General features: G+C 36.7%; 1 protein-coding gene across 3 annotated transcripts in view; it reads right to left on the bottom strand.

Moving 5' to 3' along the window:
• Positions 1-23,015, bottom strand: part of SRBD1 (S1 RNA binding domain 1) — a 197,806-nt gene that overhangs the window by 119,369 nt on the left and 55,422 nt on the right. For all 3 annotated transcript variants that reach the window (XM_059134567.1, XM_059134564.1, XM_059134566.1), the window contains exons 13-14: positions 22,571-22,661; positions 21,719-21,826 (exon numbers count right to left, since the gene is read on the bottom strand). In XM_059134567.1, the coding sequence (XP_058990550.1) occupies positions 21,719-21,826; positions 22,571-22,661 (199 nt within the window). The remainder of the gene's footprint in view (positions 1-21,718; positions 21,827-22,570; positions 22,662-23,015) is intronic.

Raw genomic sequence — 23,015 nt, 5'->3', positions numbered from 1 at the left:
ACTTTGTACTGTTTGTATCCTTTTATATTTTATTTGTTTATCAGCATCACTGCTTTGAATTTTGTCTTTATTGTGGAAAAGTATCCATAACGTATTTTTAATTATTTTAACCATTGATAAATGTACAATTCAGTGGCATTAAATACATTGTTAAATGTTTAATAATCACCAGTGTCTATATCCAGAACTTCTTCATCATATCCAACCAAAACTTTATGCCCATTAAATAATAACGTGCCCTACCACCTTTCCTCCCACCCCTCCTCCTGTTAGCCTTTATTCCCTTTTTGTCTTTAATAAAGATTGCCTACTCTGAGTACCTTATGTAAGTGGAATCATGCAATATTTGTCTTGTGTCTGGCTTCTTCATGTACTTACCAGTTATTTGTATCTCTTCTTGGGAGAAATGTCTTTTCAAGTTGTTTATTCATTTTTAATTAGGATGTCTGGCTTTCTGGTACAGAGTTGCAGGAGTTCTTTACATAAAATTCTTTAGGCGGCTCTCTCTTCTGCTGCTTCTCTAGATTTCTGTAGGTTTTTGGCTGCATCCTAGTGGTAAATGTGGAGATCTTCTAGCTGTCATCAAAGATGCCAAAAAACAAAGTGCTCTTTGGCAGTCTGTGTGAACAGGTGTGAATCCACTTTCTCACAAGGCATTCTAGGCTGAAGCAGTATCTCTTCCAGATGCTGTTCAGTGAAACCAGATTCAGAGCTTGAGCAGATAGATTCCTGCAGGCATATGCCTGATTCGAACCAGCAACAGCACGTAAGTACCACTGAGGCCATAGGGTCTGTTGCTGCTTCTGCATTGCTCACTGCTGACTGCTTGATGGGCCCCCTTTGACATCTGGAAATGCTTTCTTTTGACTAGTAATTGCCTGGGTTATAATTTTCCATTCTTTTACTTTAGTCATTTCTGTGACTCGTGTTTAGATATATTTTTTTAAACACAAAGAGCAACTTTACAAGGTTGCTGCAAGGATTAAATGAGTTAATGTATCAAAGTATTTAAAAGATTGCACCACCACTATATGAGAGGCAAATTCCATCCTTCCTGAAGAAAAACACATTAAATCCAGGCATCAAAGATTCTAGAGTTAAAATTCCAGGGAAAATGAATACACAATTTTTAAAAAATCACATAATGCATGTGCCTAAGTCAGCGGAAGTGACAAAACTTGCTTTTGAACCAACAAATACACAGCTGTTGGAATTATCACAAGAAGAATATAGTGTATGTATGCTGAATATATTTAAGGAAATAACAGAGTATACATTGGAGGAGATGAAGTACAAAGAAAATGTGCTTAACCAAAGATAACCTTATAAACTCCTTAAATGGTCACCTGGAAACACAACAGGCCAGATGAAAGTTTGGTTCCTCTTTTCCTTTGGTAAATAAAGGCATTCTCTTCCCTGAGCGAACAAGACCAAAGTTTAGTTTATAAGGGGTGGGGTGTGAGGTAAGGTGGTGGTATGAGCAAAGAGGTAGCCACATTGTACAGCCAGGGACCCTTATACCAACGTTCACTGATTACATATTATGTGCCAACCCCATTCTAAGTATTTTTAAGTGTATCACTCCACTTCACCTTCACCAAATCTTCTGGTAGATAATATTATCATTCCCACTTTTAGAGACAAAGAGACCAAAAGATTAAGTGATTTGACTATACTCAATGTAGAAGTAAAGGATGGAGCTATAATTTGAACCTGGCTTCACAGACTGTTTTCTTAACTACAGAAGTAGAAAAAGAAACCCATACAAGTTCAAAGAACAAATATTCCAATTTACCTGGCATATAAGAATTTCTGATATCTGAGAATACCTGTTCTGAGAGGAAAGGGCATATAAGTAGAACCCACTGAAAACAGGAACCACAATCTCACTACAAATACTAGAAGCAGATCAGAGGAAGAATTAAATGAGATTACTTTGAAAAATAAAACAAAATATTGAAAATGAACTTATTTTAGCTATTATTTAATAAAATATAAATGTATAAATTATAATTTGGTGTTAATTCCTATAAGGAATGTTAACTTATATGATTCCTTAATAAATGGCATCAGTGGCATAACATAAAGAACTATGCAGGGCGCCTGGGTGGCTCAGTGGGTTAAGCCGCTGCCTTCGGCTCGGGTCATGATCTCAGGGTCCTGGGATCGAGTCCCACATCGGGCTCTCTGCTCAGCAGGGAGCCTGCTTCCTCCTCTCTCTCTGCCTGCCTCTCTGCCTACTTGTGATCTCTGTCTGTCAAATAAATAAATAAAAAATCTTAAAAAAAAAAATTTAAAAAAAAAAAAAAAAAAAAAAAAGAACTATGCAGACTCAGATTACAAGTGCTTGAATGATGAACACCATGCCTTGGGTTGAGAAGGGAATATTAAGAGATTATCTTGGAAATGTAGATTGAGGCCAGCTCATGAAAGGCTCACACTCTCAAAGGAAGAAGAATGGCAACAGGAGACACTGAAGGAAAGAAATAGTAGAAATATTCCAGAGTGAGAATCAACAGGATTTGATAGCAATTTGAATGGGATATATTGCCGAATAAGAAATCAAAGATTATCAATATTGTGCCCAATGGAATTGCTAGCAAAGTAGAGGCTTATAAAAGAACAGAAAAACATGAAGAAAAAGAGTTTTAGGAGCCAAAGCACGGAGTTAAATTTGGCTGAATGTGAGGCACCAGAGGGATACTCAAATGACTGGCAGCAAGCCACTGAAATTTGAGTCCAGATCTCTGGAGAGAACTTCAAACTAATGATGTGCATTTAGAACCCAGAGATGCAAAAGATGAAGCCCCACAAGTGGATGGAGAAATTATCAAGGAAAGAATATCTACAGAGAAGAAAAAGGGAATGAAGAAATTATTTGGAGCACTAAGTTGAAGAGCAAAGAGGTGCAAGGGTGCATAAAAAAAAGAGTTATGACAAGTAGAAAGTAGATTATTCAAAAGAGGTGGGAGAAATAGCAACATATGAGGGTGGAGGGATGAGTGAGCCTGGTGGTGCGTTATTAAGCAGGGCACATATTGCATGGGACACTGGATGTTATATGTAAACAATGAATCTTGGAAAACTATATAAAAAACTAATGGTGTACTGCATGGTGACTAATATAGCACAAAAAAAATAAAGTGTACAATAAAAAAAAAAGAAATAGCAACATATGAAATGGAAAAAGAGTCTAGATGAGCTGGACCAAATGGTAAATGAAAACTATCACTTCTGTATAAAAACAAATAAAGGATACTGTGCTTACACTGGATTTGGGGGACAAACTTTCCTCCAAGTTATTAAATTCAACAAGACAGATATATTTTACATTTTCCCACTTAACATAAACCTGTCACTTCTCACTAAGGAAAGGTAGCCAGAAGGAGAAGATGACAAAAAAAAAAAAAAAAAAAAAAAAAAAAAAAGCCAATAAGAAAAATGAAGAGTGGAAGGAAATCAAACCTGAAAGGTCTAAGATAATTCAGAAGTCCAACAGTTACCAGATTCCCCAGGCAGCTTTCTTATGCACTTCTCATACTCCCCTGCCAAAAACCATGAATGAGAAAAATATCAAGTCTCATCTGAAAATTTAAGCAGGGGTCTCTAACATCCTTTCAGTATCTCTACACCTGACAAAATTTATTGAAACTTAAAAAAGACTAATCTCCTGGTAAAAATTTTACTTATTGGGGCACCTGGGTGGCTCAGTGGATTAAGCCTCTGCCTTTCGCTTGCATCATGATCCCAGGGTCCTGGGATCGAGTCCCACATCAGGCTCTCTGCTCGGCGGGGAGCCTGCTTCCTCCTCTCTCTCCGCCTGCCTCTCTGCCTACTTGTGATCTCTGTCTGTCAAATAAATTAAAATTTTTTTTCAAAAAATTTTTTACTTATTATTTTTCCCACCAAAGTCAAAACCACCTAAAAGTAGCATTTCATATTTAGAATGAGATACAGAATCACCTAAAGAGCCTGATAGGGAAAGCCACAGCCCAAACCATCCGATAAAAAAGTGGAGGTAAGAAAGTAAAAAGTGAATTTTTAAAAAAACATTTTTAAAAAGATTTTATTTATTTATTTGAGAGAGAGAATGAGTGAATGAGAGAGAGAGAGAGGGCACAAGTTGGGGGAGGAGCAGAGGGAGAGGGAGAAGCAGACTCCCTGCTGAGCAGGGAGCCCTACTCACAGGGCTTGATCCCAGGACCCCAGGATCACAACCTGAGCCAAAGGCAGATGCTTAACCTTATGAGCCACCCTGGCGTCCCAACCAGTGAATTTTAATTCAAAATAAGCCTAGGGCCTGGAAGAGAAGGAAATCACTGATCCTTAGAAATCAGCGCATATGATCTGAAATAGAAATGCACATGTTCAAAGTATTTCTTATACACTGAAGAGACTACAGAAGCTTCTTCACGCCTGTATCCCTCTTCAAAGTTTTAGCATTTTGGCCACACCAACATCTAAATTCAGAGCCAAGAGACATCCGCAATACATTACTTAAAATATATCAAGTGGAACTTAAAATAGCAAGTACAGCATGAGTGGAACTTAAATAGCACGTAGAACATTACAACAGCAACGGTTCCAAGATGGAACCGTGGAACTGCCTGAATGAATCCAAACCTGTTGGGAGTCGGGAGGGTAGTCTATCACACGTCCTGTGGTCCCTTATATTCCTAGATTAACAAAAATCATTCTGTTGAGAGGAAAAATAAAATGCTTTGAAGAGGAAGAGGAATTTTAGATAAACGGTAACTAAGGAAACAAAAAAGTTAGTGGAAAACATACGAATCAACCATAAACTGGTGACTCATTTGCAAGCTCAACTTGCTTATCACTAATTGATAAATTTATAATCCTTGACTCTATTGATCCTTTCAGTCAAGCCTAAGACTAATTTATAGTTAATGTTTGAATGATTAAATATACAATATTAGAGCTAATTCATATGCCTTAACTACACTGACCCCAAATTAGATAGGATACACAAAACCTCAGAATTAAGGGAAAAAAAACAAAAGGGCATGCATCACTATGCCCAACAAAGGACTCCACACTACTCTGCCTCACCAAAGCTAAAATGCTTGTAAGACAAGACTGTGATGACCTTTTAGGCAGTATACATTTCTTTGCTTCCCAATTCCCTAGCACTATGATGAGTCATATCAAATTCTTAAAGGAACATATCTTATATGCAAAAAAAGATGCTGTTAACAGTGAAAGGGGATAAGAAAACGTGGCATGAATGGAAAGATACACATCTTCCAGCCTTCATTCTACTGATTTCCTAATATCCATCCTTCTCAATCCTCAGTCACCCTTCCTAATGCCAGGGGTTAGACATATAATGGTGCACAGCAGTGGCAGCAAGAAGTTCTGCGTTTCCTATATCAGAAAACGGGCAACATGTACCTCTTCTACTACCTTCTTAATCATAGACTCAAATGCCAAGTAAACTGCATACACTGTTCACTCCCCACAAGCTATCTTCAGGAGACCTCTGTAGCACTACATTGACAGTGAGAAATGCTGTTACCAAACTCTTCTGTGTTAGTAATACTGTTGGTTTCTACACTTTACAGGTCAAAGAGTTTAGTTCAATAAACTGCAAGATAAATTGCTAGGTTGAAATTTATTTTCCTGCCATACATGAGTAAAACATTAAGCAGGTAAGTGCAAACAAAATTACCGTTATTAAGAGAATATGCTATTTTTAAAGCACTTTAATACTACACCAATACATTTTAACAAAAACCAATTACAAAAAGTTTTTATTACAATAGATTTTAAAAGACTTCTATGAGTCAAGATTAAGTAATTGGAAAAAAGTATAAATTTGAAAGCAGATTTCATTTTCTAAAACATTCTGTGATGTCTCTTTTTCACTATTTAGATTAAGAAAGTTCTGTGGTAAAGATGTTAGAAATAGATCTATGGATAATCCGTATCTGAAAAGGAAAATGCTTTTAAAACATTTTTTCTTAAGCAGAGAGAAACATCCAACACATGCTTCGGAAACAAAGAAGGAATCAGTTTCAAAACTGAGCTACAAGAATTCTACCCCCAAATATTTAGCCTAGAACAAAGGCAACAGCCTCTAAAATATGCATTTACAGGAAAATAAATATTCCACAATACATATGGCAAGTCTTGTCTGAGTCCAGTTTCTTTAGTTCTTAAGACTCAGTTTCCCGCATTATTATGTTTAAAAGCTTTTTCTCAGAGGGGTCAGTAAAGAATGAACAGGCTGTGAAGTTAAACAGGTAAAACAAGCTGAGTAAGACCCTGACTTTGCCATTTATGGAGTCTTTCATGGAGGTTTGATGAATTTTCTCTGGCCACCCTCTTCAATCTCCTTATAACCAAAAGGAGTGTCTCCTCAACTCTAATCGTAAGCGCCACTTTGGACTAAAGATTCCCCCACCCAAAGAAAAACACAAAACCAAACCATCTTGGAAGGAGGACAACTGAAAAAGAATATGTCTGTAACTTCTCGTTTACTCCCTTCTGTAGCTAACTATTGCCACCCAACCACTACCACGCCAGCCACCACCATAACCAGTCCCCCCACAAAAGACTTGAAACAACTGCTTTAAATCTCTTTGAGTGCAGCATGCAATAGCTTGTAAAAGGATGCAAACCAGCTGAAACATTTGACAGACAGTGTTAAATACCAGGGAATTCCTACCAACCATTTTACTTTAAAAGGTACTTTGATGTTGGCTATCTTTCATGTACCTCTTTCATGGCACATTAATAAAGAAAACGGAGCTGAAGTAAATCAAGTCCCAAGGTCACATCTAGAATTACAGCACTGTAGGTACCTGATGAAATATGGATTAATGCTGCATGAGTAGTGAATAAATAAAAGCACCTCTACCCACCAATCAGGCAAGTTTTACAAGTGCTTCTGAACTTTATTCTGCAACTAGACCTGAGACATCTTTAATCCCCCATGCCCCTGAAACCTAATTATCATAATGTGAACCCAAATGTTAGGGTCCCTTCAGAATGCAAGTGCTGTGAAGCAGAAAAGTAATGGGAATTAAGCTGAGTGTAACCTTAGAAATGTACGGGTGTGGGGGAACTTGAAAGTGGTATTTCAATAAGTTAGAAGAGCATAATACAAAGATTTAGCCACATAAAATACATTAGACTCAAAAGGTTCCTCCATCAAAAACAAAAACAACGACAACGACAACAACAACAAAAACCAGATAAAAGACAAACAAGTTGGATTCAAAAACTATTCGCAAGTAAAAGTTTCTGGTCCCAGAATCTTCAAGTCCCATGCAATCAAATGAAAAGGATCTTGAAAACAAAGAATTCTAGCAATTTTGCATTCTCCTAGTGCAAATGAAATGAGAGACAGCATCACAGTGTTTCAGTACAACCCAAACTTCTCTAATTAAAACAAAACAAAACAAAAAACCCTTAAATGCTCCCAAATAATCAACTGAACTTGTTTTTTAAAATTCTGACCAAGGTCCCTTTAATGCCAAAGAAAAGAGGAAAATAAGACTCAGAATGGGCCAAGAAGTTAACAATCTCAAGGTAAAACGCATCCATTAGTAATCTGTTGATAATGTAGTATTATTCTTTACATATCTAATTTATTGAGGGACTACAACTTTAGTTAAAATACATAATATAAATACATTTATCTTGTACTCACTACATGTCTGTGTTCACTGCAACAGAGAATTCAGCATGAATCCAGATCGCTCTGCGCCCTAATCACAGAGACAGTTACTTAGTGTACCAAAAGATCCACAATACAACTTTATAACATAATTCCTATCTTTACCAAGTAAAGCATTTATGAAAGGTCTGTAAAAATTTATTTCATCTACTTATTTATAAACATTAGAGTATTTTTTAAAAAGATTTTATTTATTTGAGGAAGGGAGCAAAAGCAGGGACAAGGGCAGAGGGACAGGGAGAAGCAGACTCCCCACTGAGCACAAAGCCCAACACAGGGCTTATCCTAGGTTCCCGAGATGATGATCCAAGCTGAAGTCAATGCTTAACCAACTCAGGCACCCCTATAAACATTAGAATCTTAAAAATTGTTCAATGCAACTGATGTCTTTATGACAGAAAATAGTATTTACCTAACATATGTATTTTAATAACAGAACTGTGAACAGATGAAAATGGCGAATTCACAGTAATATGTTAGCTTGGAGGAGGATCTTGGAGTGAAGACTGTACATACACAAACTGGGATAGAGAAAAAATGTAAAACAATAGCTTAAAATAAGGCGTTGTTCCTTCCATTTCTAAAGGTTATCAAAAGTACTTGTAAAATCCCAGAGTTCATCACTTGTTACATTAATGCAGAACATACTATTGTTTTTAATTTACATTTTAGGTTCTGTTATAGCAAATACACTTGTCTAAACAGAACATCTGTTTTGGTTATAATACATTGTATCTTTGGCAAGAACTTGTAATAAAACTAACAAAAACAATCACGAATCTTTATTGGATCTGGCAACAAAAACAGATTTGTAACCAAAAACCTTAAAACTAGAAATGACCATCACTGGGCTCTAGGCCAGTTCTAATCTAAGTCAATAAACAAAGATCTGCAAGAAGGGTTACAGTAAAGGGGGGTTGAGGTAACTCCTGCAGATATTTAAATTGGACTTAGAGATACAGAAACACATGGGCTACAAAACTGGTAAAAAAATATTTTATTTTGATTGAAAACTGTCAAACTGAATCTGAATCCAAATAGTATTTCAAAACCACACATACATATACACAAACACACACACACACACACACACATCCATAATTATTCATTCCTTATGCCTCCTTTCCAACATACCTCATTGAAATGGTCTATTTAAATATATATTTATAAAAGCATTCTGGCCATTTCCACAAAATGAACATAAATTTATATGGGCTATAAAATAATTTTACTTTAAAATGTATTTAATTTCACAAATATCCCAGAAAGGAAGCCTTATAAACAAGCCTAGTGTTTATGATAGTCAAAGAACTGGAAAGAGAATTACCAGCCAATAGGTGAAGGACACCAAAATCCTGGAATATCCCAGTACATTTTCTCAAGCCATCAGTGCAGAAAGAAATGAGACAAATATTCTATCACCTTAACTTGTCATTAAGCATATTATTCAAACTAATAACCAAAAAAACACTCTTAGGCTGTCCCAGGTTTCAAGGTCAATTCACAGCCTTCATCACTTCTATAAAATGGAGATAGAGGAGACAGTCTTTTGAAATATAAAGAAATTGATCTTACATGAAAAGCAGAAATTATTGCACTAGTCAAAAATAAATAATGGGGGGGCACCTGGGTGGCTCAATCAGTTGAGCGGCCAACTCTTGATTTTGATTCAGGTGATGATGTTGGGGTTCTGGGACTGAGCCCTGTGTTGGGTTCCACATTCAGCCTGGAGTTTGCTTGGGATTCTCTTTCTCTCTCTGCCCCTCCTCCTGCTCGCATGAGCATGTGTGCTCTCTAAAATAAATAAATCTTTAAAATAACTAATTAAATAATTAAATAACAACAGCCACAACTTTTCTTCCATATAAAATAATTTTAACTTCACAACATAATGAGCTTTACATAGCTAGATATATTTTAAATCACACAGCTAAGCACATTTATTAGATGGGAAGTAAATTTCTTTAAAACAAAACCAAAATATTAAGTCCAGGTGGTTCAGGAGATCTGCTACATGTTACTGTGATAGAATCCTCAATGGTCAGATTTCAAGGAAACCTTAGAAATCACCCTAACAAAATCTCTACTGAAAATTCCTTTAGCATCCAGAAGTCATTTACCCCTGTGCCAGATGATCTTGTTAAACTGGGTTCAAGAACTCATAGTTTCCAAAACTTTCCTGATCCTGACTCTAATACATCTCACCGTCCACAAACTTGAAGATCTTGACTACATCACTGAATAGAATGTTAACTAATTACAGCATCTGTGGCAAGCCCCTAGAGAGCTCACACCAGACCATCAATCCAGTAGCTAATCGACATCCTTTTGGGAGTCACATAACCAAATCTGTATTTCTCTAGTTTCTGCATTCAAGTATCAAGAGACTTCAAAGTTGTACTGAGATCTAGATGTGCCTACCAGTTCTCGTTTTTCTAAGCAGAAAATGAAATGGAATAAAGCCAAAAATGTTTTCTTTATAGGAAGTGTGTGCTGATTTCCAGTGGGTATGTTCTATTGCTCCTTCCTAGGTGCTCATTAACCATCCTTTTCTGATTTCATAATAATCTTGCCTGATCAAGATCACACTCAACAGTCATTTGCATCTGAATTCCCTTTTGGAACATTAAATACCATCCGCCCCTCTCCAAGCTTCCATAATTTCTTAATAATTAACCCATAGTGGCACCAAAAGTTTATTCCCAAGTCTACCCAGAACTCCAGAAAATATTTTATCTGTGCCAGAAGATGAAATGAGAAATGTATATTCTCTTACTAATGCCCTATTTTAGTTACATTCTGGTTTTCTTTAGTGATCTTTATTCTAACTTCTTAGCCCCAAATCATTCTATCTTACCAATCGAAAGAAGAGTTAAGCACTTCCACTTTCTGATAGTCCCTGGTAAGGAGAATAACATTATGTACAAGCAGTGGGATCTCTTCCCTCACTCCTTCCTAAGATAATCATCATAAATCTTTTATGCTACACTTAACATTTGTGGGGAGGCAACAGAGGGATTCAGGCCTGATGCCTTGGTCTTCCTGTACTATTTTTGGCAGACCAATGACTCTTCTTTTACACACTCTTGGTTACTTCCTTTTTTTTTTAAAGATTTATTTATTTTTATTTTTTTATTTTTATTTTTTTAACATATAATGAATTATTTGTTTCAGGGGTACTTTTTATCAGCTTTGCATTTGACCTTGTAAAATATACAACTAATTGAAATTTTGCAGCCAAAACACAAACTGATTTACTTCCCAAACTTTTTCTGATGGTAGAGCCCCTGGAAGTCAAAGTGCTCCATTTAGAACATGATGGAATATGTGAATTTTAAACCATATGATTGAATATACAGGCCTAAATCAAATACTAGATACTAGCAGGTATCAAAAAATTAAGAAAAATGTATCAGTGTAAAGTAAAAATTGTTCCAAACTTGGTTTGGCAAAGAACCATTCTTGTGTAATGTAATTTACAGCCTCCTTCTGGGGGTGGTGGTGGGGGAGCATTCTTCATAAAATGTGCCAGCTATTTTCATAGACTTTAATGGGTATAAGACTTAGCAAACCAGACACCCAAACGATCTTCTTTTCTAACGTAATTATACTACATTTTCATTTTCCTACAGGATTTTGTAACCAAGCGTGAATCTCTGAATTGGCCTACTTGAAGACTTTTCCTTTGCAAGAAGATTACCAAAAAACTGACATATGTAAATGAGGTGTTCAGAAAGTTTTCTTTGACATGAGGAATTTTAACTGAGAAAATTCTATCCATTAACTTTTTCAGAGAATTTTGGAAAGAATCGTAGTTCAGAATTTTAGTAATGAAGCACATTAGTCCAGCTTACATTTTCTAATGTGCTGAGGACTGCTGCCTTATTTTCTTTCCTTAAGAAGATCCTTTGCAATTTTATAGGGTAATCTGAATTACATTTCTAAGAGTATCCCAACAGTATCATTAGGGACTCCTATAATCTTACCTCTTAACTTTGCCTTTTTATTTTTATAGTATACTGTGGAGCCGAACACAGGGCTTGAACTCATGACTCTGAGATCAAGTTCTAGGCTGAGATACAGAGTCTGACATTTAACTGACTGAGCCACCCAGGTGCAGTGAGCCTCTCAACTTTGCATTTTTAAAGGTTCAAATATGGGACTTCATATAGCAATATTTTTCTAACTTTTCTATTATTGACAATAAGAAATATACTTTACATCACAATCCACGGTACGATACATGTATATACCCAAAACCTATATTCATGGAACAATACCTAGATTTAATAACATGAGATACACTCTAGTTTTTATCCTTCTTTAATTTTTTTTTTTTTAAAGTGCTGATTGGGACCCACTACATGGATGTCATCTTCCTCCAATGGATTGCAACCCACAATGTGAAACCATGGCTCTAGAGAGCTCATATGCCATGGAAAGATAAGGGTAATGAGGACATGAATGTGGATGCGGATAAATGAGGGGCATAAACTCATCATGCTTTTCTTCAGCCTTTATACCATAACACATGGAAAGAATTCCTATCACTAAGAGATAAGAAGATGTGTTGTATCTAGATCTACCTACAACTGCACTTGTTACTTTATCTTCTTACCTTGTTTTAATTCTCTGTACAGAATTCATCACTAATTAGCATAATATATATAAACAAACACATACACTTATCTTTTCATCTATTTTCCCCACTAGGTAAAAGCTTCAAGAAGTCAAGTCAAGGGGTGCTGGGTGGCTCACTTGTTAAGTATCTGCTTTCGACTCAGGTCATGAGCCCAAGGTCCTGGGATTGAGCCCTGCGTCGGGCTCCCTGCTCAGTGGGAAGCCTGCTTCTCCCTCTCTCATTCCCCCTGCTTGTGGTCCCTCTCTCGCCGTTTCTCTCTCTGACAAATAAATAAATAAAATCTTAAAAAGAGAGAGAGAGAATAGAAGTCAAATATCTCCCAGAATAGTACTTCACCTGCCACACAGTCTGAGTGCTAACAGTACTTTGCTGACCATACGAAAGAACGTGTAATTGGATGTTTTTATTCTGGCTTAAGTCCTATTGTGCCACCAGAAGCAATCACCCAACTTCATCCTATAAAAGGAGGTGTGTGTTTGAGAAGGACAGGAGGGCCTTGGAGCCGAAAGAGAACATTTCTTCAAGAAGACTGTTGGAATGCTGTGGCATTTTTCCTGCTGCCTGAACATCTCATGTGGAGGAATGTCCCACTCACCTCACCCCATGCCAGGTAAGAGGGGCTTCCCTGGGACCAATATGTGAGTGTGACATAAGAAAGAACACAGATGTAAACACAAGCATAAAGGGAGGAGGGATAAAAAATGGGGGGTGGGGTGAGAAATAGAAATAACAAAGGGAGAGAGCCACACTAGGGATAAGTTACTAATCCCCCTGAGAAGACAAGGATGTATGAACCAACAGGCCTGCAGGAGGCAGTGTGAGGGAGCTCTAAAGAGATTCTGTCCAAGATGAATGTGTAGCAAAATGATTCAGATAAGAGTAGTCTGCCTGGGGGTGCCTGGGTGGCACAGTGGGTTGGAGCCTCTGCCTTCTGATTGGGTCATGGTCCCAGGATCCTGGGATCAGGCTGGCATCTGGCTCTCTGCTCGGTGGGGAGCCTGCTTCCCTTTCTCTCTGCCCACTTGTGATCTCTGTCTAAAAAAAAAAAAATCTAAAAAAAGAGTAGCCTGCCTGAAACCCAGGACTGAAGGAGGGTCATGGTCAACCTGAGAATCTATCTGCCAAGTCACAGGAACAATTCAAGGATCCTGTTGGGGAAGATCTCAGGAAACCAAAATAAAAACCAAGTTCTTCAAAAGTTCTTCATGGAAGAGTGAATCTACAATTGCATGTAGGCCACCCAAAGGACCTTATCCTCAGACTGCAACTGTCCCCAGTGTGTAATAATACTATGGCTCCTTTTCCCTCTTCTCAACTCTGAAGACTATACTTAAAGTAATCTGGAAATTCAGCTGGTGAGTTGGGCAGAAAGAGAAGAATAACAAGGAGGGAAAAGCAAGGAAGCTAACCATGACCCTGAATGTGAGTGAAGAAGTGGAGTTTTCCTGGAATGAAACAGAACTGACACGGAAGTTAATGCACAACAAATTTGGAGCCTTGATTATTAAAGAAGGCATTTCGATTGTTGAAATGAGACTGTTCTCCAGATTAAAAGGTACTGAAAGAGCAGAGACCCTTATCACAGCCAGGGATGGAAGAACTACTCCAAGCACAATCTGAATAGGAGTGGGATAGTAAAATAAGCGGTTGTCTTCTTGCACCTTACTGAGTGAGTCTACTCATTCAATGAAACATTTATACAGGAAAAATAATGTGGAATGAATGAACACATATATAAAATATGTAAAAATGTTGAGACCATTCCCTAGTGAGATTACAAATTAGTTTTATTTTCCTCTTTATATTTTCCAAGATCTTTCAAGATCTCTTTTAAGCTTCAAAAAAACAAAACAAAACCAAACAAAAAACACCTAAATTGCCAGAAAACAATGTTTCATATGTTTTAGTGCACATTCATAAAGTAAATAAAAAAGTAATTCTTAATTCAAAAGTATAAATGTAGGTGATTAAAAATAATCATTTAATTTTACCTTATGTTTTGTCTTCAATATCTAAAAACACCAAATTTTAAATTTAAAGTAGTAGGAAAAAATTGAAAATCACGTGGAGGGAGGGAAAGAAAAATAGAAGATAAAGTTATGACCCTGTTTGCCAGTAATATGGAAGATCAGTTACCTGGACCTAAAATGTCGATTTTATTGAAAACAACGAGAAGTCCTAGATGTAATACATCTTATTTAAGAAGTGAGTTGGCAAGAAATAAATACTCAACCGAAAAAAAGTGAAGTGAATGTGGGAACCTTGATTTCTGAAGCTGACTTTCATTTGAGGACATCTGTTGAACCAGATGAATTTTATTTTCCATCTCACAAAGCTTCACACAAATGGAAGACTAGAAGATAAAACCCAGGGTCCACCTACGATATGGGTTAATAAAAGATTTCCCCCAACTACTCTTACACATATAAAACCCTCAAGGTAGGGCTCCTGTGTGGCTTAGTAGGTTAAGCACCCGCCTTCAGCTCAGGTCATGATCTGAGGGTTCTGGGATCGAGCCCTGCATTGGACTACCTGCCCATCAGAAACCTGCTTCTTCTCTCTCTCCTCCTGCTTGTGTTCTCTGTCTCCCTGTCAAACAAATGAAATCTTAAACAAACAAAATACAGGGTTAAACCCCTGGTTTAGTATCCCAAAGTATATATATCCCAAGGAGTTAAAACCCCACACAGACATACCCCAAAGGGTTAAACCCCCAGTTTAAGGGTCAAAGAGAAATAAACTCACTGCACCCTATCCCAAGGATATTGTGTTGAAAATGGACTATCTCAAACCTTGTCACAGGGGGAATCTCTGATGAAAACATGGAACCATAAGCCATCTCTCTAGTGTGCAGCCTAAATTCACACTACCTGGGTGGCCAGAAAAAAACTCAAACTGAGAATTTAATTTAAGGGATTCCAAACTCAGAGTGTCTACAGGAGCCTGAGAGAAGCCTTTTTGGAGTGTCTCACAATCAACGCAGGCCTCAATGAATTCCCACAGATAAAGTTCCATGAAAATAAGGAGTTTTCAATAAAAATTAAGTAACAGAAAAGGAAATAAAGCAGCAGAACCAGCAGTAGCAACAGAGAACAGAAACAGACTTCCAAGGATTTTCAATACTAGAATTATCACACAAACTATAAAACAGCAATGGTTGGTATGGTTAAGGAAATAAAAAATAGGTGTGAAAATTTATTCGGGAAAAGTAAAAGACCATAAGAATGAACAAGTGGATATGAAAAAACACAGAGCTTCTAGAAATGAAAAATAAAACTGAAGTTAAAAATTGAAACAGATGGCAGCTACGCATGAGAATAGCATAACGTACAGTTGTTGGATTACTATACTGTGTGCCTGAAACTAATGTAACATCATGTGTCAACAACACTAAAAAAAAAAAAAAAATTACAAGGATGGATGTCAATTCTCCACAAAATAAACTGTAGAGCCAATTTAATCCCAATCAAAATCCCAGCAGGACCATTTGTAGAAATTGAAAGGCTGATTCTACAGTTTATGTAGAAGCATAAGAATCCTATAATAGCCAAAACAATTTTGAAAAAGAAGAATGAAATTGAAGGACTTACACTATCTAATTTAATAACTTATTAGTGTTAAGACATACAAGATCAATTAAACAGAACAGACTCCAGAAATAAATTCACATATATATGGTCAGTTGATTTTCAATAAACAAACCAAAGCAGCTCAATGGGGAAAGGAAAATCTTTCACAAATGGTAGTGGAATAATCCAGTCATAAGCAAAAAAAGAAGTTCATACCATCTATAAAAGTTAACTTTAAATGGTTTATAGACAAATCCCATACTAAATGTGCCTGCAAATAAATATTGAAATTCAGCTGATTAGTCTGTACCCTCAGGTTTAAAACTAAAGATATATCAAAGATCGAAAATAACCAGCTGTCAAACAATAGATAACTAAAATATGGTGCTACCAAACAAGAGAATTAAAGGAGAAAAAGGAGGGAAGAAAGGAGAAGAAAGATAAGGAAGGAGAAAGGGAAAGGAGAGGAAGGGTGGAAAGGGAAGAAATCAGGTGGCTCTGCTGTTTACAAAACGCTACAGCTGGCAATAAAGATCTTCAGAAAGAAAGGGAAAAATCAGCATCCATTCTTTCTTCAAAACTACTCTCAAAACTAATTAACAGCTTTCTATTCTGTTTCTGTTACCTAAGCTGATTAAGGTTCTCTGGTTAATTTTTGGTTTCTTGGAGAATAAAAAAGCTTCAAAGCAATCATAACTGTAACTGAGATGATAATGAGGTTTTATGGTTTTACAGAGAAAAGTAAGAAGACTTAAAGAAAAGTTAGAGAAATAAAAACTTGAGGGAAGACTGCATTTTTAAAAAAAAGAAAACAAAAAACCTTGATATTCTTGGACATATAAGAGATTCATATTTTCTACAAAAACTAATATACTTTCTAATATTCTAGACTCAAGAATAATAAGAAACTCAAAAGCCATAAAGAAAAAGACAGATAAACCTTAAAAAAATAAAATTTAGGATTCTATACAAAATAAAGCTTGAATTTAAACACAAAATGGAGAGAACTTCTTGCATAATCTGCAAAAATTTGTTGTAACAAATGAATCAATAATTAATATAAAAACATTTACAAAACACTTTGAACCAGACAAAAACTTCCAACAGAAAAAAAATGAGCAAAGGATACAAGACAACCACAGATACACAAAGAAGTCCAGAAATGGCCAGAGGGCATACAAAAATATATTTGACTTCACTAATAATAACAGCAAGTATATGCTAAGTGCTATTCTAAGCAATTTATAGTTATTAAACTCATTTAACCTCCACAATAGTTCTCTACAATAGATACTATTATCATCCCCTTTTACAGATGAATCTAAAATACAGAGGGTTAGGTAATTTGTCCAAGGTCATACAACTAGTTAAGAAGCAGTGCTGTTGGGATATCAATATGCAATTAAAACAAAAATGATAGAACAAACATGCACTGTAATAATACTCAAAGTCCCAGAAAAAGGAGAGTAGAGACACTGTAGATAAGAGTATTAATTGGCATAGTCATTCTGGAAGACAGCACAGCAATGTACTTCAAAAGCCCTACAAATATGCAGTTTGAAAATTAATTTTCTCAAACAAGCAATAATTCATATAACCCAGGACAATGATTACATGGGGTGGAGGCAGTCCAAGGAAAAAACACACAAGAAACCTAAAAGCTAGGAACAAGGACATTCATTTTATTCTTCTTCAAACTGTATATAGAGGTTTAGATCTTAGAACTAAATAGATCTATTTAGATCTATTTCAGATCTATTTAGATCTATTTCAGATCTATTTAGATCTATTTCACACTAAAAAGTGCTTTATTTTCTTCCCTTTTTATTGGGACTTTTATACACACTTGTAATATAAATATTTTTAAGTAAAGACATCCCAAATTAGCCAACATGCTGATAAGAGGGAGAATAGCATTGAAATAATCTCAGTAATCTATTGGGTTTGGTAATTAAGCGCTTTGCAGTTCAGGAGCAGTGGTAAGTTACCTCTTAAACCTACAGCCCACTTCTTGGAACGGATTCGAAGGCAATAAAGGTATGTGCAAAGATTTAAGCACAAAAACATTCATTATAGTTTTGTGGGTAATGGTGACAATTAGAAAAAGCCAGCTGTCACACAATGAGGACTGATTAAAATAAAAGATCATAGAAGAGTTTATCTGTAGTAATTTTAGACGACTTTGTGAAGTCCATCTATTGGCATGGGAATATAGTAAGTAGGGGAAATGCTGTAAAACATGTACAGCGTGAATTTCTTTTTTTATAACACACACAATCTAGAAATATGCTCCCAAATATAACTAACAATCAAGCTAACAGAAAAGCCTATCACTTGTCTGTGTTTTCCAATCTGCAACAATAATAAGTATTATTAACACCTTTAAAGAAATAATGTTTGTCTTTTAATTTTAAAGCAAAAGATTTTCATTAGCTTCATTCTTAGGCAATCTTCACAAAGGAATTAACCCTTTGAGGTTCAAACAATTCAATTAAGTTAGACTCTGGAAGAGACAACTAATCTCAAGCAACAAAATCATGATTTCTTTTTTTTTTTAAAGATTTTATTTATTTATTTGACAGAGAGAGAGCACAAGTAGGCAAAGAGGCAGGCAGAGAGAGAGAGAGGAGGAAGCAGGCTCCCTGCTGAGCAGAGAGCCCCATGCAGGACTCGATCCCAGGACCCTGAGATCATGACCTGAGCCGAAGGCAGCGCCACCCAGGCGCCCAAAATTATGATTTCTTAAATTATATTTTCTATTAAATGATTGGTACCCTTCTGGAATAAAAGAAGAGAGAGGTCTACTGTGCACTTTACAGACATCCAGTGCCAACCCCCTTTTCCTAATATGATCAAGTCATCCGCTTGTGCTTCAATGGCAAAGCCTGCTGGTCTACATCTAACCTCAAACCCACAATCCCATACCTCTCTCACAGCACCCATTCCCTTTTCTCATTCTCCCATCACACATCACACCTCCTCAGGTCACTCTGTTATCTAATTCATTATCCTAACGAACTAGGGCATTGGGAAGCAAAATTAATTTCTTTACTCCTATTTTCTATATTTGCGGCTCAAACTCACCGGTATACTGCAGTTTTCAGGGCAGAAGCATGAAGTGCAGGGTCTGAATTAACAGCACAAAATTTTCCTTTACATTTGCTGCTCCCAGGTTTTTATGTGGTCTCATGTAATTCTACAGAATGCCCACAATGCTGTGATTTCTAGCAATGTTTCCGCTACCGGTATAAAGTATGCCAACCATAGTTTGAAATACAAGATGGCAAATATTAAAGAGTTCTTTTAATTCTTTCACAGTTCAGTAAATAAATATGTAACTCTAACCATGTAATATATATATATATTTTTTTAAAGATTTTATTTATTTATTTGACAGGCAGAGATTACAAGTAGGCTGAGAGGCAGGCAGAGAGAAAGGAGGAAGCAGGCTCCCTGCGGAACAGAGAGCCCGATGCGGGGCTCGATCCCAGGACCCTGGGATCATGACCCGAGCCGAAGGCAGAGGCCTCAACCCACTGAGCCATCCAGGCGCCCCCCATGTAATATTTTTATTTCAGAAATTATCATTTATCTTGGGTAAAATACAGCCTCTAATCTACCAAATGCAAATTTCTCTATCAATGAAAAAAGAGAGAAAACAGTAAGTCATAGTTTTACCAGAGCATTAAGCAGAGGGGAAATTTTCTATAGTTGTTCCATATTGTAATTCTGGTCAACAGCTTGAAAAGATTTATCTGGTTAAAAGTAATTTAAAGCTTAATGTTTAAGAATCTAAATTAGTAAGTATCTGTTGAGATGGACCTATAAGTACAGATGTTATGTTTAATGGGAAGGAGATAGAGATAAATAAAACATGATCCCTGGCTCAGTGGTTTAAGCTGCTGCCTTCGGCTCAGGTCATGATCTCAGGGTCCTGGGATCGAGTCCCGCATCGGGCTCTCCGCTCAGCGGGGAGCCTGCTTCCTCCTCTCTCTCTGCCTGCCTCTCTGCCTACTTGTAATCTCTCTCTGTCAAATAAATAAATAAAATCTTAAAAAAAAAAAATAAAAAAAGAAGGTTTCAGTTTGGGAGAAACTAGATATACCACTCATAAGCATGTCTCAAAGGAGCTAGCCATTTCTACATTTCAATAAATTTTACCACTTCTATAAAACAAAACACTATTTTTTTACAAAAGGAAAAACCAAGACAAAAGCAGAACAAAAAATCAAGTATAATAATTTAACATGAATGGAAACAAATATTTAGATATTCAAAAAATAAAATGAATGCTTACTATGCGCCAGAGGATTGAAAATAGTGAATCATACTAGCACACTAGCACATTTAATAAATTAATATCTGAAAGTTCTATTTATAAGCACTACAGATTTATATTAGATAAATATTTATAGATATTTATATTAAATTAACATGAACAAGTTAAAAAAAAAATCAGACAAGTTGCCTGAAATAAACTGAATCAGCTATATAGGGTCCTTGTACCACGTTCTCAAAAGGACTGGATGCATGTGCACAGTTTCTGGAATAGGGAAGATGCACAGTACTCCCCAGACCAACCTGAACAAGAAGAGGAAGAGTGAGGGAAAAATGCTGAGGTGGATTTTTCAATCTGGTCCTTTCCTGAACCATGGCCCTGTGGTACCTACGGCTTGTCCTGACCTCCTAAACCCCTTTGGTTACCCTGCATTTGTTTTCCTGACATCTTGATTATACTCTTGGCATATGAAACACTACACTAAATACAAATCCCTCCTCTTTCGGCCTAAAAAGAATCTTAGGATTCTTCTTCCTGTGTTGGGTTTTGTTTGTTGATCCTGTTAGTCACATACTCATCAGCTGACTTCCAGCAGCAGAAGATGGTGCTTGTGCACTCTTCCCAAGATATCAGCTATAGTAATTGTCTTCTGTTGTAGAATTAAACACTTAAGAACTTAATACTATTGTAGCTTGAAAAAGGTAAGTGTGGGGGTACCTGGGTGGCTCAATGGGTTAAGCATCTGCCTTTGCCTGGGGTCATGATCCCAGGGTTCTAAGATCAAGCCCTGTGTCCTGCTCCCTGCTCAATGGGGAGCCAGCGTCTCCCTCTCCTGCTCCCCTGCTTGTGCTCGCTCTCTCTCTCTCTCTCTCTCTCTCTGTCGAATAAAAAAAATAAAATCTAAAAAAAAAAAGGAAAAGAAAGAAAAGAAAAAGATAACCCTGGTTACCTGAGGTCCAAAGAGAAAGTAAGGAAACGATGCTGAACAAAAGCAGAACTACTACAGATCTAGGGGTAGGACTACAGAAATGGGTCATGCTAATCCAAAACTATTCAGAAGTTAACTGGATGTCTATATAAAATGAAAGCTTGCAATGAAGACACGAACAAGAAAGGAATATCAGAAGTGCTTTTAACTGGTAATACTTACCCTTGGCTGTCAGTTCTGAAAACCAACAATTTATAGGCCTCAGAACTTTGGAAGAAAAAAAAGCTAAGTTATCCACAGTTCTATGTACTAGTTAATAATTAATTAGAGCTCTCACACAAGGTACAGCCTAGAAACACCATGAAACCAAGTAAGCCCTAGCTTGCTATTTCTGTGTGAGTTTTCAGGATACTGAAACTCAAATTTCTCTAGGAGACAGACACTTTATGTTGTCCTACAAAGTACTTGTGAACAGCAAGAGGTGGTCTGTGGGCAAAGAAGATGCATATCATAAAAAGAGAAGAGAGAATTCATCACAGAAGGAACTGGAGAAGTTCCTTTGCCTCTCAAAGAAAACAAACATTCCTAACATCCTTACCAGTAAACAACATCCAGTGGCGCAAAGTAATTTTTCATTATCAGGTCAGCAAAGTAAGCTTCTGTTTCCCGGCAGGCAGTTCCATTTCCAATCACCACTGTGCTGCAGCTTCAAGGGATAAACAAGATGAGAAATGGAATGAGCTCAAGGCATGCTTCTAAGTCAATCAGGAGAAAATGCACAAATACTATCACAGGATGATCTTATTCTCTCATATAGCCAAGCAACATCTCCACGATCTCACAATGGAGGGGCAGACTTTTGTAGAATAAAGGACAATGCCCCTACATTTGGTATGAGAGGCAACAGAGAAGTACTTTACTGTCATACCATCAAGAACAGTCAGCTTTCTTCCCATCTAGAAGGAACCAAATTTACAAATAAATAAGAAACTCTGAAGCATTCTATGCCATAATAAAGACATCATGACTGAATTATGTGATACAGTGCCAAATAATCCCTGAAGCTTCAAACTACTATCACATCTACTCCTCAGATCCAACAAAAAGGAAGGAAAGAAGGGAGGGAGGAAGAGAGGGAAGGGAGGAAGAATGGGTGTGAGAGAGAGAGAGACAAAGAGAGAGAGAGAAAGCCCAAATAAAAGAATTCAATGCTCACTTTTGCTCATATTACCACCTTTTGTTTAGTGAAGGTGGCACAGGAAGGGAGAAGCATCCCTCCAGAGTCTCCAAATGTAGAGTTCTCCAGCAATTTGCCCCAGCATTGTTTTACATGATTCCTTCTCTCTCACCAAGGCACTTCCCTTAATCCCTCCCTCCAAATTAGGAGCTTCAAAGGTATCTCTGATTGGCTGAGCCAGTGAAGTACTCAAAAGGTTACTTATTTTCATACTTGAAATTCAGCAAAAGCCTCTTTATTTTCTCTGCCTCTCGGAAGCCTTGTCCACAATGCAAGTAAACCACATCGGTATGAAGTATCTGACCTTAGAGAAAATGAAAAGAATAAGCCATTTTGTAAGAAATCACAAAACACAACACAAAGATGATTTGATTAAGTAATTTATACTAGAAAAGGGAACTCATTTGTCTTAAAAATGCAGGATGAATCATTCATATTCACTAAATCAGATTCTTCCAAACACTCTGAAATTTTGTTACTTCCAAAGTTATAAGGATACTACTTTGCTACTTATCATTATTAACTAGATTATATGCCATGATACCTAAAAGAGAAATGGTTTTTAATAACACATAACATTGAGCTAACATTTACTGAATATGTACCAAATGCCAGACAATGTTGTAATACTATTCTATTTCTTCTTTGGGTTGTAGAT

The sequence above is a fragment of the Mustela lutreola genome, chromosome 9 (genome assembly GCF_030435805.1).
Source record: "Mustela lutreola isolate mMusLut2 chromosome 9, mMusLut2.pri, whole genome shotgun sequence".
NCBI lineage: Eukaryota > Metazoa > Chordata > Mammalia > Carnivora > Mustelidae > Mustela > Mustela lutreola.
This window is presented reverse-complemented; position numbering and strand designations above follow the sequence as displayed.